At 41.8% G+C, this 17,394-nt stretch overlaps 1 protein-coding gene across 1 annotated transcript in view; it reads left to right on the forward strand.

Moving 5' to 3' along the window:
* LOC117522413 (Y+L amino acid transporter 2-like) overlaps window positions 1-16,873 on the forward strand; it is a 35,176-nt gene extending 18,303 nt beyond the window's left edge. Inside the window, exons 4-9 of the mRNA XM_034183807.1 lie at window positions 3,192-3,315; window positions 3,536-3,639; window positions 9,440-9,536; window positions 10,886-11,035; window positions 11,573-11,756; window positions 15,069-16,873. Of these exons, the coding sequence (XP_034039698.1) occupies window positions 3,192-3,315; window positions 3,536-3,639; window positions 9,440-9,536; window positions 10,886-11,035; window positions 11,573-11,756; window positions 15,069-15,163 (754 nt within the window). The 3' untranslated portion in view covers window positions 15,164-16,873. The remainder of the gene's footprint in view (window positions 1-3,191; window positions 3,316-3,535; window positions 3,640-9,439; window positions 9,537-10,885; window positions 11,036-11,572; window positions 11,757-15,068) is intronic.
* The last annotated feature ends 521 nt before the right edge of the window (window positions 16,874-17,394 follow it).

A 17,394-nucleotide genomic window follows, 5' to 3' on the forward strand; every position in this document is an offset into this window, starting at 1 on the left:
TTTGGATTTATCTGCAGCATTTGACACAGTCGATCATAGTGTTTTGACTGAGAGACTATAGGACACGGGTGGGCATCTCTGAGTCAGCCCGTGAGTACTTTTTGTCCTTTCTCTCTAACAGATGTTTCTCGGTTACCGCAGCTAAATTTATGTCTTCATCTGCCATTCTGACCTGCGGTGTGCCATAAGGTTCCATTCTGGGACCTATTTTGTTTCTGTTGTATTTGCTCCCACTTGGACAGACACATCTTGAGTACTGTCAAGTCCTCCTCTTGTTCAGTCAACTTTATTCTGTCTACTAAATTTTGTTCTGTGATTGGTTGGCTTTGTCAGTTGATTGGGCAGTACAGAAAATTAGGTTGCAAACCTTTAAAGACAGAGAAAATAAAGATACCGTTTGTAAATAAACATTTTTAAATGAACAATTCAACATCATGATTACATGAATTACATTAAGTTAATTCGCCACTTAAGCCTGTTAAATGGAAATAAAGAAAATCTTAAGGAAAAAAATAGCTGATCTACAAGTTTGTAAATCAGCTTTTAAACATTCATTTTCATTTCCCACATTTGTAGTCGAGTTTTAACATTTAACAGAATTTAAAAATGTTCTGCTCAACAAATACATTTGATGATGTCATATCATGTTGTGCAGATTACTGTATATCCAGCTGTATATCTGATTTACACCTCAGAATCTTGCTAATTTAATAAATCTGAATTCTTTATATTACAGTTTTGAAAATTTTGCCCTTTGAATTTAGTGCAAAAAATTTCTATAACATATGTAATAATAAGATGCCTTATTAACAGAATGAAATCAGTCAGAGGTGGCGTGGTGACTTAGTGGTTAACACTGTTGCCTCACAGCAAGAAGGTCCTGGGATCACTTCCCACCTGGTTCATTCTGTGTGGAATTTGCATGTTCTCCCGTGTTAGTGTTGGTTCCCTCCAGTTGCTCCGGCTTCCTCCCACTTTCAGACTTGCAGGTTAGGTGATTTGGAAACTTTAAATTGTCCGTATGTGTGTGAGTGTGTTTGTCTGTCTATATGTGGCCCTGTGATAGACAGGTGTCCTGTCCAGGGTGTACCCTGTTTCTCACCCAGGCACTGCTGAGGGCAGACTCCAGCTCCCATGACTGGGTATAGAAAATGAATGGGATAAAACATCAACATTTCCAAGTGACTGAATACGTCTTGGACTTCATTTAGGAAATACAAACAGCAAGGTATTAGATAGAAAATGTGTTGGGAGAAGGAAGTTCTTAACTGCTGAGTAACTATACAAAAAGGAGATGGTGTCCCAATTCAGGGTCTGCATACTTCTTAGGCCTGTGTCTCATGAAGCACTGAAGGCTTTCGGCCTTCGGAAACAATTGTACAAATGGAGCCCAAAAGTGTGTTTTAAATTTGCCAAACTTTTTGTCTTGGGGGGGATTGGGACAGCTTGGGACTCCGACGAGGGCGATCGCATCTCCTCCACTCTCCCTTATCTCTGCTCTCTGCTTTAACCTTCAAGTCCCTACTTCACCAGACTGTGAATTCCTCAAATTATATTGGATACTGGATCTATTGGACTACTATTGGATTAACCATGGAATTGATCAGCTGGTCTCTGAACGCTATTGACACAATTTTTTCTACAAGAAGGTCAGAACCGGGGGATCCTGCCTGCCCAGATGGAACGTATCCTGTGGGCTATGTTCTCGACTCCTGGGGGTCTTGACGTGTTGCATGCTTGGCGCCTTTCTCCGTTGAGGACGTCGAGGATTTATTAATTTTTGGTCTTCTGGTAGCAGGGCTGGTACTTTTCGACTTATGTGCTGCCCTGATCTACCGGAAAATTGGCAAGACGGCGGCATCAAGCACCATGGCCCCTCGCTTGTCCGTCATGCTTAACGAGGTTGGCAAGGTAGTGCATTCTCAGACTGCGATGACTCCTGAACTCAAACGCAAATTGGATGACATCTTGGAGCAGATGCGTGCCTTGCTGATGAAGTTGAAGATTTCACAGGCCGGTGAATATTCTTAATTCACAATTGGGAATATTCTTAATTCATAATTGGGATTTGGTTGTTCTAGTGAAGCTGTAAAGAGTGATTTTCACTGCTCAAACCACAACATGCCAGGCTTATCAAGCCTGAAGGACAAATTGCTCGACTGTTTTCCTCCAGAGGAATGTCTTCAGGCCTTGGTGAGATTATTTGGCTCCTTTCTTATCTCAACCCACAAAGACAATAAGCTGACAGACTTACACATGGACAAAGACTGAAGCATGCTCCATTCCCTCCCCCCATTCCCCTCCTACCCCATCAAACACCCCCCACTCTGGCTTCTGCTCACGTCATTCCTTCCCCCTTCTGCGGAGGCGGTGCAGTTTTAGCTGCAGCTGACCTCTGTTCCTCCCCCCAAGCTGGGCACATCTCAGGGTTGCTGTGTGACCTTCACCCACTTGCCTCAATTCAGATAACGGACTTCTTCAAACTTAGTGGACACAAACAATGTCAAATGTGTATGTGCTGTCTTTAATTCTGATGTGTGCCGTTATTACGGTAAACAAATAATAATTGTGGACTAATTGCTGTCTGAGGTAACTGGAGTGTAAACATAATTTCTCCACTGTGAGATCAATAAAGTATAGCTCATCTCATTGCCCAGTGACTCATAGCAATGTTTGAGCCATGAACACTACCCCTGTTATGGCCTTCATTTTGGGGGGAAAGAAGGCTGCACACATCAGCCACATTCCAAAGAACCTTAGATATGAGACAATATAGTCACACCACTTAAGGTGTATGCAGCTGACAAATGTAGCCTTAGAAGTGTGCAGTACCTGACCTGGAACACAGCTGGAGACTAGTGAGGGAAGCCACCAAGACAAGGACTGGAGGACCTATAAACCTGACTGTGACTGGAGAAACTGCAGCTTTTGTCTGTTGTATCATCAGTTATACAGCTTCATCGTGGGGTGGAACTGAGAAGGATTTGCATGTACAATTTTCCAGATGGCACATGTGATACTTGAGGCTTGATTTGATCTGTTTTCCTGGAATGGTCTCTGCTTTTATATGTACATGTATAAATAGGTAGGTAGGAAGGGGGAGAGAGTTCAGTAGCTGTATATAAATTGTAACATTTTTTAGAACGTTAGAAGTTGGTGATAATGATCAGTTTCACTCTGTGGTGTTGCAGGAATCTGCCCTTGGCCATCACCATCTCCATGCCCATAGTGACCATCATCTACCTGCTGACCAACGTTGCATACTACGTGGTTTTGGACATGCCGTCTCTGCTGGCCAGTGATGCTGTCGCTGATGTGAGTCTCCAGTTATTCACTCTGTTCCTTAATATAGTTCTGCTCCATTTAGAAATGCTTGATTCAGACATTTTAGCCTCTGATATAAAAACACGACTATGTCAATGGAAACAACCTTGTTGTCAGTGTGATTATATAATGATGCTGTTTACATCCTCGCTTAAAAAAGTGTAATAAGTGAGACTATTAATAACCAGCTATGTAACTGTGACCTCGACAGACTTTTGGTAACGCTGTTCTGGGGCCTTTCAAGTGGATCATCCCCATTTCAGTGGCCATGTCATGCTGCGGAGGACTCAATGCTTCCATCATTACCGCCTCACGGTAACCAGGACGGACCACACATTCACTGAAGTACACATCACTATGGTTCAGCATATTTACAATCCACCAGCAGTGCAAACTAAATTTAACTAGATGGAACACTCACAGTGCAACACCTAGTTAAATGTTTGACACAGATTCATGCAAATTAATTATTTGCGATTCAGATACAATTTTATATGATTCTGTGTGGCCTACAAATTTGATCAATTCCTTCCCACAATTGAACCACTTTGTCCTTGACTAACTTACAACCCTTCCATCATTTTTAATCCATATTGGCTATAAACTGTTAGAGATAAAGTTACCTCATGTACGTCCTTGAGCTTGACTATTCATGGTCATCCAAGGTCAAAGATAATGTGCCCAGTAGAAAGGTGATTGTTGTCTTCATATTACTTTTTCATAGTCACCTTACAAATGTCTTTAACCTTTTCCTTGAAATAGTCATTGTTCATATCTTTTAAGGTTCTGCTACTAGTCTATAAAATTGTTCACGGACTGGTACCTCCCTTCCTAGCTGACCTAATTAAACCTTACGTACCGGCCCGGGCTTTACGTTCTCAGGGTGCAGGATTACTTTGTGTCCCTAGGGTGAATAAGAAGTCTGCAGGTCATAGAACTTTCTCTTATCATGCCCCTGTTCTGTGGAATGATCTCCCTGCGTCAATAAAACCGTCAGATTCTGTGGAGACTTTCAAGTCCAGACTTAAGACGCACTTATTTTCCCTTTTGTATGGCTAGCATACTGGCATAGTATAGTTCTACACTTTTTAAATTCATTTTATTAGGAAACTGAGTGTGCCGCAGCCTCAACTTTACCTAAATTCTGGATCTTTTAGTGAAGCTCAGGGCTAGTGTCTGGCGATTACCTTAGTATTTCCTGTTTTTCTTGTTGTTTAATGCTGACAAATTATAAAGTATTTCTTGTCTTTCTGATGCCTGATTCTGTTTTTTCTCTCTATTTAAGGTGCAGCTCCATCCAGAGATGGGTGTGGTATTTGTGCTGGAGACCCTCCTGTCCTGTGCGCCAACAACTTTTCCTGTATATTCATTTTGTGACTTGTTCTGTAATTTATGTTTGTAGCATGGCCCAAGCAGAGGGTCACCCCTTTGAGTCTGGTCTGCTTGAGGTTTCTTCCTCAGGGAATTTTTCCTTACCACTGCTGCTCTTAGACCTTACTTGTGTGAAGCGCCTTGAGGCAACTCTGTTGTGATTTGGCACTATATAAATGAAAATAAATTGAAATTGAAATATTTTCTCCTCGTAACCACTGTGCCAACATTTACACTTTTTCCTGTTATTCACATGAGAAAATAAATTTCACTTTCTTGATGGTGTTTAATTTCGATAATTATTTCACTGAAATTCACACAGTTTCTGCTCATTTTACTTTTTGAACACATTTTATTTACAAAAAAATGAGGGTATGTAAGTCCAAACCTTATGATATAAACTGTCTTTCCCCAACAAATGTTCATAAAGCATGAAAAGCATACAATCCAAAACAATGACTAGAAGGGTCAACCAGGTGTATTATAGTTTTGACTGGAACTATTATGTGCTTGATCTGCTGTAAGTAAATGTTATCAGTTTAAAATCAATGATCTTTGAGAGTGAACATGGCAGTTTAGATTTGTCAGATTGATGTGTATTTGGTGACTTTTGGATGTAGTATATAGTGTTTGTAATTTTACACACGTACAGTATGTTTCTCCATCATGCTTGAAGTAGATCAAAGATAATGGCAAGAGGCAAACCTGTCTCAGTAGAAAGTACTGTCTTATTGCACATTTTTTTCATAAACTACAATATGTGCACTTGGGGGAAATGAGTATAAGAATTTTTAATGTAAAGTTATGTCAGCAAATAGATATGTATTTAGTACATCTGATGTCTACAAATGTCTACACTCTATCAGCTCCTGCTGTTGTAGAAAAGAAATAATTGTGTCCTGGGTCTTCCCTGGGGTCTAATCCCACTTGGAAGTGCCTGGAAGACCTCCCTAGGGATATGATCAACAGACATCCTCACCAGATGCCAGCTGCTCTACTCCGAGTCCTCCCAGATATTTGAGCTTCTCACCCTGCCAATGAATGAGAGCCCAGGTACCCAATGGCGGAATCTTATTTCCACTACTTGTATCCATAACCTTTTTCTTTTGGTCATTACCCAAGGTTTATGGCCATTGATGAGGATAGGGGCTTAAATCAAGAGTCTTGCATTCTGGTAGAGGTGGGCGATACCGGGAATTTTGGTATTGATCCGATACCAAGTAAATACAGGCCCAGTATCGCCAATACCGATACTTTTTCATATTTAAGCTTCACAGATCCAAAGGATCCAAAAGACCTAGGATAGAATTTTGCCAAACATTATATGTGACAACAAAATACTTTATTATCACAATCAACATTTTTGTTTAAAAAATATCACTCAACACAACTTAAAACAAAATCTCCTGAGGTAGAGGGCTGACAAACCACAATACAACAAAATTAAGATGCCACAACAAAATTGGCTGGCGCCGCTGAGCCATGTGACTGCGCAGCAACAAAAGACCAGAGGGGGGAGGCTGCGCTGCTCTGTGTTGTGTGACACAGCGCAGCGCTGCTCTTACACACAGAGAGTAGACTTTGATGAATCTGCGTGTGCACCAGTCAGTGCATGCGGGAGAGAAAAAAGCTTGAGTATCGATCTTTTTACATCGTTCAATATCAATACCAGCATTGGTATCGATATTATCGATATTAGGATCGATCCGCCCACCTCTACTTTCTGGCTCTGCTCGAGGGTCTAGTGCAGCATCTGTAAAACATCAGATGCATTCCTAATCCGATCTCACTGTCCAGCTCCCCCCCAACTTGTGAACAAGACCCCCAAATATTTGAACTCCTCCACTTGGGGACATAACTCTCCCCTGACAAAAAGGGGACAATCCAGTCTTCTCTGACAGAGGACCATGGTCTCAGATTTGGAGGTGCTTATCCTCAACCCAGTGGCTTCAGACTTGACCTCAAACATGTCCAGTGCACACCAATGTTCACATCTGATGAAACCAACAGAAATGCATTATCTTCAAAAAGCAGATATGCAATTCTGAGGTCACCAAACTGGACACCCTGTAGTCTCTGACTGTACCTTGAAATTCTGTCCATGAAAATCACAAACAGGATTGGTGACAAGGGGCAGCCCTGGTGGAGTCCAACACCCATCGGGAACAGGTCTGATGTGATGCCAAGAAATGACGTCAGCTTCTACTTTGGCTGTAAAGAGACAACGACACTTTGGGGGACCCAGTCGTACACCTTTTCCATCTACAAAACACATGTATACTATCTGGGCATACTCCCAACCCCTCTGATGTCCAATGAAGCAGCATCAATTCAATTCAATTTATTTATATAGCACCAAATCACAACAAAAGTCATCCTAAAGCATGTCACAACACTAAGGTCTAACTTTACCAACCCCCCCTCCCGAGCAAGTATGTACAAGACAGTAGTAAGGAAATACTTCCTCTGGCATTTTTTGAGGAAGAAACCTCAAGCAGACCAGACTCAGAGGGGTGACCCACTGCTTCAGCCATTGTAATGGAAATAGAAATCAAACAAAGTACGAGGTCTATTAGAAAAGTATCCGACCTTATTATTTTTTTCAAAAACCATATGGATTTGAATTACGTGTGATTGCGTCAGACAAGCTTGTACCTTCGTGCGCATGCGTGAGTTTTTTCATGCCTGTCGGTTGCGTCATTCGCCTGTGAGCAGGCTTTGAGTGAGGAGTGGTGCACCCCCTCGGCGGATTTTCATTGTCAAGAAATGGCAGAATGATTTGGGCTTTTTTTCCCATCAGAATTTTTTCAGAAACTGTTAGAGCCATGCGGCACCGCCGCGACGCGCGGAATTCCTCCGCACGTCTGTCTCAATGTGCCGAAAAAGTGCTGATGTCCACGTCTTTTCACAGTTCCTGTGCTAGTCAGACGACGTCCCGGATAAAACACAGTGTCCAGTTTGGAAATGAACGGCACATTCCACTGTTACAGGAGTTTTTGTCATGGAAAGAGGAGCGGAGGCTTCGCGCGTCGCGGCGGTGCAGCATGGCGCACAGTATCGCCGTGATGAAGCCTCACAGGACATGTTCTGGCATGTCCAGGCACATCCACAATTTCTCGGATAATCAGTCGATGGAAAAACCACCGACAGCTGTCTGAACGCCATCTCAAAGCCGTCCTGTGAGACCAAAACGGAGGTGGTTTTGTCTCGCTCCAGTAGCGAATCCATCGTGACGCGCGAAGCCTCCGCTCGACTTTCCATGACAAAATCTCTTGTTAAAAGTGAAATCTTCCGGAAAATAGTTGATGTCCAGCTCTTGTGATAACCAGAGATATGGCACACGATGGTCACGGATCCAGACAGTCATCCGTTTAGAAATGAAATGGTCATTCAGCCTGTCGATGGCGGCTTCGGAGCGCGGCGCGCCTCACAGCCGCTGGGGGCCGTCCTTAAAGTGACAGTAACACTCCTTATTCTCTACCAAGCCCGTAACATTTTCACTGAAAGCCAGATAAATTTTTCTAATGGTTTCCAGCTGCCAGTCTCTAACAGTTTCTGAAAAAATTCTGATGGAAAAAAAGCCCAAATCATTCTGCCATTTCCTGACAATGAAACAACGATGAGGGGGCTGAACCACTCCTCACTCAAAGCCTGCTCACAGGCGAATGACGCAACCGACAGGCGTGGAAAAACTCACGCATGCGCACGAAGGTTCAAGCTTGTCTGACGCAATCACACGTGATTCAAATCCATATGGTTTTTGAAAAAAATAAGGTCGGATACTTTTCTAATAGACCTCTTACAACAAAGAATTATCAAACATGTAGAACAAAAACAAAACATAAGTCCAGTTATAGCTCACTGTAATTGTCCACATCAGCATCCTCAATACTGGAGTCATGGAGTACTTGGCTGTGTCCTCAACTAGGGGTCCAACAAGCTACAGTCCATTTGAGGCATTCATCCTGGAAGCAGAACCTCAAACAGAGAGAAGAAGAGCAGAATCAATCAGCTGGAATTAACGGCACATAAAGGACTAATTCCCAGCAGTAAACCAACAGAGTAACACAGAGAACAGACCCAGAGTTTAGGTATAATGAGGCTGAGACATGCTCCATTCTTAATGACACAGTTGAGAAGGAGAGGAAAAAAGTGTTTCAGTACAACACAAGTATGTTAGTCATATGAAAGGGAAAACAGATGAATCTTTAATCTGGACTTGAATAACTTCAGAGAATCAGGCTGTTTTATCTCAGCAGGCAGACTGATCCACAGAACAGGCACATGATAAGAGAAAGCTCTGTGGCCTGCTGACTTCTTTTTAACCTTCGGGGCACAAAGTAATCCTACGTCAACATCAGTGATACAAAACCAGACACGAAGAGGCCGTGACTCAGCTCATGTGATGAAGCTGTGCTATACTTTGGGACAAACTGGAAAGTACTGATTGGCTAAATTTATGTTGCTAGGCTTGTGATTTAGTCTACAATGAAAAAAGAAAATGATCCACTGGAGGTGTATAGAATGTCACTCATTTGTATTTTTTTTTAACTGAATATAAATTTTCTATGAAAGACACCTTATATTATGCATTCAAACACAGTAAAAATATTGAGGAAAGTTTATTTTAATATTTTTAAAAAACATCAAAACCTCTTTCCCAGGAAGGTGCTCTGTCACCACCTGGTGGTAGAATTGTTTTCTCAGTAACCTTTGTTGCCTCTGCCCTCTCTGGGTCTTGCAGCTTGTTTTTCGTGGGTGCCAGAGAGGGCCACCTCCCGGACAGTCTCAGCCTGATCCACCTGGAGCGATACACACCGATACCTGCTCTGCTGTTCAATGTGAGAACCCGTCTCCACTCACAAATAAACAACAAACACATTCAGAACCCTTACACAAACAAACAACAACATTCACAGTACAACAGCAGCATACTGACGTAACAATTCTTAAGTCCATGAAGAGATTTCGGTCATTTCACAGGAACTGACTATTTTGTGTCCTGCCAGATGGAACCGTTCAGGTCTGTAATCAGTGTAATCATGACACAGAAGGCATATTCTAAAGAATGAACCCAAATAAGAACCCCTCTCCATGATTAATAAATATAATTAATATATAATAAATAACGGTCCCCCTAAAAATTGTTCCCCCCTTCACGGATTCATGGATTAACGCCTTGTTTCTGCTTCAAACTGCACTCCAGTCGTCATTTATCTCAGTGACAGATATCTGAAGCTTTAGTACAACAATCATTTCCACATAAATTCAGCATTATTTCATCATAAAAGGCGGCGGAAGCGATCAGAGCGCCACGGCTAAATGACCTGCTAGCTGATGCGTCCACTGCGCGTTGGTCATTTCAAAGCCTCACGGCATTTCATTGAGTTTCTGCTTAAAAGTGACTTTAGAATGATTTAAGAGGTTTTACCTTTATCATCTGATGGTTAATAATCCCATTAATCCATTTGATTGCTTTGGATGAAGAGACTCCTCTCAGATGTCCTGCTTTAGTCCGAAATGACGCATGTGCAGATGCAAAAGGTGGACCGATTTTTAGGGGCGGACCGTTCGGTCCGTGATACCGGTAAAAGCAGGTTTTAGTGCTCTAGCAATAAAAACTGAGTCCAGCAACAGAGTGTGACAGACAGGAGAGATGGTCAACACACAGGCTCAGATCCAGTACAAAGTGACCAGTCCAAAGTTCAACTTTGGTGTCTGAGAGGAGACACAGAGGAGTAATCCAGAGCCAGGCAGAGTACAGTGACAGAGCTCATTTACAGTAACAGTCTTTCAAGGGTTTTAGCGTTATGTTTGTCCAACATACAAAAAGGACTTCAAAATGTTGAATGTTCTTACTACAGAGCCCAAGAGAGAAGGTGCAAGCCAGGAGTCCGGAATGGCAGCACCACCAGAAGTAGTAGTAGTAGTAATAGTAGTAGTCGTAGTAGCAAGAAAACAGCATGCAAAAATGGAAGTCCAAGATGATAGGAAGAGTCTGTAAGACAGAGTCAGTAATACGGAGACAGGAATATGAATGCTAGAGAGCAGGATAGAACCTATTACAATCTGCTGACTAGGAAATGTTCTCATGGAGTATTTGAAGGAAGATGAAAGCAGAGGCCTGTTGGACCTTGGTGGAGGTGCGTGTGCAGTTGAATTCATGTATTTAAAGTTGCTGTGTTTGCAGGGGCTGATGGCTCTGATCTATCTGTGTGTGGAGGACCTGTTCGAGCTCATTAACTACTACAGCTTCAGTTACTGGCTCTACGTGGGTCTGGCTGTGGCCGGACTCATCTACTTGCGCTTCACCCAGCCACATATTCACAGGCCTATTAAGGTAATGGAGCATGCAGCTGTTTTCACACTTCCTGCAATATTTGATTAAGTATTGAGGCAGCACAGTGGGTTAGTGGTTAGCACTGTTGCCTCACTGCAAGAAGGTCATGGGATCGCTTCCTTCCTGTGTCCTTTCTGTGTGGAGTTTGCCTGTTCTCCCTGTGTTTGCTTGGGTTCTCTCCGGGTGCTCGGGCCTTCTCCCACATCCAAAGACATGCACATTAGGTGGATTGGAAACTTTAAATTATCCGTAGGTGTGCATGTAGTTGTGAATGTCTTTGTTTGTCGATATGTGGCCTTGCGACAGACTGGTGTCCTGTCCAGGGTGCACCCCGCTTCACGCCCTATGACTGCTGTTATAGGCTCTAACCCCCCCCCCCCCGCCCCCACAGGACCCTTAATTGGAGTAAGTGGTTGAAGATGAGTGAGCGAGTGATTAAGTCTTGTTTTGTGTGCGTCCAAAGACATTTGGCATTTATATTTTATATAAAGTTTTATCATTGTACAAACTAACCACGTGTCCTTTCTTCCTTCACAGCTCAGCTTGTTCTTCCCCTTCATCTACTGCCTGTGCACCCTCTTTTTGATTGTTGTCCCTCTGTACAGTGACCCCATCAGTTCCCTCATTGGAATTGCCATTGCACTCTCTGGAGTGCCCATTTATTATGTGGCCATTTACCTCCCTGTGGAAAGACGGCCCAAATTCATAACCAGGTTAAACGGTAAGGCCAAAACATCACCTGCATCGATACAGTAACAAATACAAGCACATAGTCTGCATTAACCTACAGTGCCATGGCCAAACGTTCATAATCTTACTGTTGCCAAGTGTCATTTTTCTGCAGAAGATTTTCACAATGTAGAGTTATTTGATTTTTGACCTTTGACCTTTTGACCTCCAAGTCAAAAGGCTTTTTGAGCTCAACATTACTAACACACCAATATCAAATATGGGGTCCTGCGTTCATAAGATTTTTACAAAGTGTGCTCCAGTGACCTTGACTTTTGACATTTTGACTCCAAAGTCAGTGGGCTTTTAGGGTCAATATTCACTACTGGTCAAACGTTTGGACACACTTTCCCATGAAAATGAGTGGGAAAGTAACAATGGGAATGGGAAGAGGTGACTCCATTCCTGCATTTGTCTGTCATAAAGGGTCTATTGAATCGCCCTTTTTGTCTGTCTGGGACCAATTTGCGAAAGGTGGAAGTACTAGGAGCTAATGCTCCAGGCAACACAGCCCCCAAGATTACTAGAGTACACAAACCCCTGCACCACAACAAAGGAGGAAGGTGTAATGCATATCTAGTTATTAAGCGCTGACGTAATGCATCACGTGATAAATCTGTTTCCGGGTCCAAAGACCTCCAAATTTATAATTAAAGTTACGTCTGTTTGATCCTTTTAAGGATTTACAGTTTAGTTTGTGTTTACACTGTGCGCAAACCTCCGTCCCTCCCTTCTCCCCCTCCACCTCCGTTAACCGCATTCGTCTGGTTCTATGGTCAGAACACTTAATAAAACTTTTTTTTCCTTTTACTTTACATATTTTATTATGCACAGTTAAAATATACATGTCTGTTTGTTAATAAAAAAAATATTTATTACGAAGACATGAACAGGAAGCGATCGCAGCTCGCAGCAACTCCCATTGAAAATAATAGAGAAACAACCTGAGCCTCTGACATTTTTACATAAAACAAACGCAGTAACAATGTCTAAAACCCACTTAATATATCCAGGAGAGTTTTAGGCACAATATACAAAGAGTTTTATGTTGCGATGTTAATGCTGTTGTCTGTGTGCAGTGGTGTAAGTGAAGCCTGATCAGATCGTCTCAGTGCAGTTCTCAATGTTAATGACAGCGCGTCTTTTTTTTTGGAGCCGGAAGTTGAAAATCACATGATGCGTTACGTCACATTTAACAACCGGATTCCAACTTTGGTGACAATCGGGCCAGTACAACTGAAGTAATCACGCTCACACATGAAATGTTGCATGACTGTCTGTCTGAAAGACATAGTGACGTCTCACACATTGGCTGCACTGTGGGGAAAAAAGACAGCAGTGCTATGGTTGTTTTATCTTTAACAGCATTCTGGTTGATGAAGTACTGAGTTGTGTTTTTTTTTTTTCTTTGTTTGTTTTATAACTTTAAATATAATGCAATGCGAAAATATTCTCGGCCATATGAGCCCCCTCTGTGCATTTGCGACAACTTTAAGACAAATTTAACTTCACAGGAAGTTAAAACACACAACTCACAAAATGTGTTGTAAATGACTCCAGAGGTGTTATCAGTTTAGAAAAACAGCGTTTTCAGTTTTAGAAATGTTTATTTCTCACTAGCCTTTACATAATACACCAGAAACAAAGCTGTTAGTAAGTAGCTACACCAGGAAGTGACGTCACAATGCTAAACTCGGTGAAATGTCTTGTAAATAAGTTCAGAGGTGTTATCAGGTTACAAAAACAACAAAACTAGCCTTTACATAATACACCAGAAACAAAGTTTCTGTGTAGGCTCTCAGTTGTCCAGGTGGTTTCCATAGTAGAGAAGCTTGAATCTTCGACTGGACTGGGTTGCTTGACGTGAGGACGTTTCGCTTCAAATCACAGAAGCTTCCTCAGCTAAAATTCTTGCTCTGGTAGTCTGACTTCGGTCTTGACTCTTGTAGAGAAGAATAAACCAGAAGCCAACAAAAGCTGGAGTTTTTAACCTAACCAGACCCCTCCTACCGAGAGGCCCACTGCTATAGGCTAGTGACTAAACAATAGCTCTAATTAGCACCTATTGTGCACTCTTCTAATGATGGGATGGAAGCCTCCCCTGATGGCTCCCTTGACGACTCTCCTGATGACGTGAATGACTCATTACCATGAACAAAAGACTGAAACTGCTTTGACCTGAGTACCCCATTGTAAACAGGGGACAAAGCATGTCTGAGACCCGCCCCCCGGTTAAGGCTGGGTTTCAACTGTTTTACAAAGAATGCTTCCTTGACACCTCTCTCAAACCATTTCTTCTCTCTGGCTAAGATTTTAACTTCCTTTTCCTCAAACGTGTGGTTAGTGTCTTTCAGGTGGAGATGAACTGCAGACTGAGGTCCACTGGCGACCTCTCTGCGGTGCTGGTATAGCCTCTTGTTTAAAAGTTGCTTAGTCTCACCTATGTAGTGTTCATTACAGTTTTCCTGACATCTGATATAATACACTACATTGCTCTGTTTGTAACTAGGGATCCTGTCCTTAGGGTGAACTAATTTCTGTCTCAAGGTGTTAACCGGTTTAAAGTAAACTGGGATTTTGTGCTGTCTGAAGATCCTCTGTAGTTTTTCCCCTACACCTGCTAAATAAGGGAGAGACACTCCTCTTCTTCTTGTCTCTGTCTCCTGTCTATCTGGTCTCTTTGTTTTCTGGGACTTCTGCACTTTGTCCATGGACCATCGTGGGTACCCACATACTGTGAGGGCTTTCCATACAAGTTGTTGTTCTTTAGCCCTTCCCTCTGCAGTTGTGGGCACCTGTAGGGCTCTGTGTTGAAGAGTCCTGATCACCCCGAGCTTGTGTTCAAGGGGGTGGTTTGAGCCAAAGAGCAGATATTGGTCAGTGTGAGTGGGTTTTCTGTAAACCTCTGTCTGGAGCTGCCTGTTCTCTCCAATCGTAACATCACAGTCCATGTTACGATTGGAGAGAACAGACAGATTTATACACCAAGCTCAGCTGAAATGAACCATTGTACATTAAATTGACTTTATTGACGAGTCTGAACCCTTTGAAAAGTGACCAAATTAGATGTATTTGTATTGAGTTCTGCAATGTTTTCACCGAGAAAACCTGCCTCTCGAGGTTAAATGTCGGGATGACCGACCTTGAGAATGCTGAGCACGGACGGATGGACGAAAAGCTTTCGCAATATCCGATGGCCATATTTAATGGCCTCGGGTAAAAATGCACCACGAATCATCGTCACTGATAAGTGCTGTAACTAACCATTTCCTTTTGTTCTTTTTGTCCCCTCTTCCTCGTTCAGGTTTGATCACCAGGTACACTCAAATCTTCCTCTACTGCTGTCTGACTGAGTTTGATGCTGGCATTGAAATGCAAGCAGGCACTAAAACACAGTGAGCTAGAGCGGCTTTGTTTTAGGTTTTTATTATTATTTATTTATTTGTTGGTTAGTGTGTCCATGTAAGGACTTGTATTTCTGCCTTTGGGACACACGACTGTTAACATGTGCACACGGCTGACTGGCCAGGTTCAGGACCACCACATTGGTGATGTTTCCAATGACACTAACCAAGGACTTGAAGTTGTCGCTTTATTCTTGAAAGACAAAATGTAGACAAAACACGTATTTTGGGATGATGAATATGATTTTATAAAATTATGGTGAAAATGGAGCTTTTTTTAACCTTTATGTTAAGAAACAAAGCGATTATTTTGTATTTCAAACTGTTAAGGTACAACATTGTTTTTACAGTATGTCAGGTGAGATCTGGGAGTATGCACCAATGCTGTGTGTGATTCCAAGTTCGACATGTCATTGGGGTCATTTTTACAGTGCAGTCCTGGCGGGTGACTCTGCTGTGTTGTCCCGTTGGGACGGCTATCTTCTGAGGTGAAATGGAATAACCAGAAGACTGTAAAGTCCATTTCCACTTTCAATGGTCCTGCTGTATTCTAGCTGTCACAAAGACTTATTATTCTCAATTAGATTAATAAATAATGGTCAAGCCATAATTCCCTGTGACGGCTAGATCACAGCAGGACCACTGAAAGTGGAAACAGACATTACATCTCATGGAATTGCCCAGAAGACTGATCTGCCAGGATGTTGAACATCTCTAGTGCCAAGGTTCTGGTGGCTCATCCTCCAGTCAGCTACAAATCACAGGGTCCACGGAGTCTCAGTGAGATTGTAAAGGTGCTTAAACTGTACTGACGGATGCTCCCAGACGTGACTTTACCTGTCCTGATAGTGCAAATCTTACATCAGTGTGTCTTATTGTATTCATCTGCAGGTCTTTTAAGTGCAAATCCTATTTTCGTAAAATTGTATTCATACAGGTCGTGTTTAGGTCTACATTCATTCATGTCAAATCAAATCAAATCAAATCACTATTTAATAACTTAATTGAACAGTATTTTTCCCTTGTCAGTTCAGCAGGCGAACTCCTGTTTAAAGGACTTTAGCAGCACTGAATCCTGTAAATTTGTGTTTGAGTTTTTAATATGTTGAAATATTGACCCGATCATATTCAACTGCTGTTTGAAGGACATTCATATGTAATCATCTGCTTCATTTGCTTCGTTTGTCTCTCCCTCTCTAATGCCCCCAGCAGGTGTCACATTTCGTTACATCACACTGCTCCTAATTTTAATGATGTAATTCATAACCAAGTCGGTGAGCTGCACTCTCAACGCTTATAAAGTTATTTACTTATCTTTCTACATGAAATGGATTCATGTCCAGTATTCTGTTCTCTTGTTTTAAATATCACAAGCTGTGTTTACATGAACGGGTGGTTTGCAAGGAATCTACTTACACAGCGTCATGATGGAATGGAACAGAGAAGGACTCTCTTCAAAAGAACATGTCAAATTTCAGCTTCTTTGCCAGAAGGCACATGGGAGACTCAAGATGAGATTTGATCTGTTTTTTTGGATGGAAATGCATCTCTGTTACAGTTCACTGATTTGTGGTACAACAGACAAACGTCGCACAGAAAAAAAAGCCACAGAAGCATCTAATTTCTTCACTGCAAAAACTGTCCCTCTCAAAATAAACCAAATAATCTGAAATCTAGCCAAATTGTCTTGTATTAAGCAAAAAAAAATCTGCCAGTGGGGTAAGAAAAATTTACTTGGTTAGAATTCTCAAAACTAGCAAAATGTCTAGGCACTGAATAATCAAAATGTGCTTTAAAACTAGACAGAATTCTTATTTTAAGATTAGCCTCTCTTTTAAAATAAGGAAAACAATCTTGTTCCTTTGCTTGGATGATTTGAAATCCATTGCCTTTCATTGTTACTGGTTAAATACAGCTTGATATTAGCTGGAAAAACATATTAAGAAAAAGTGAGATACATTTCCCCAAAATAAGACATTTTTTCTTCTGTTAAAAAAATGCTTGACAAGATTATTCTTCTATTTAGACAAAAATTAAGTCAAATTTTCTTTAAACAAGTCTTTTTTTTTCTTCTTTTTTTTTACTTTCTTAGATATCAGTTTTTGCAGTGTTCAGACTTGTCGTGGGTGTGTTGGTGGCTTCCCTTACGTATCCTCGGTTTCTCAGAACTGTGTACTCCAGACAGATTTACCATACCTTTTGTATTTCTTGATGACTGGTGTAAAC

The sequence above is a fragment of the Thalassophryne amazonica genome, chromosome 12 (genome assembly GCF_902500255.1).
Source record: "Thalassophryne amazonica chromosome 12, fThaAma1.1, whole genome shotgun sequence".
Classification (NCBI taxonomy): Eukaryota; Metazoa; Chordata; class Actinopteri; order Batrachoidiformes; family Batrachoididae; genus Thalassophryne; species Thalassophryne amazonica.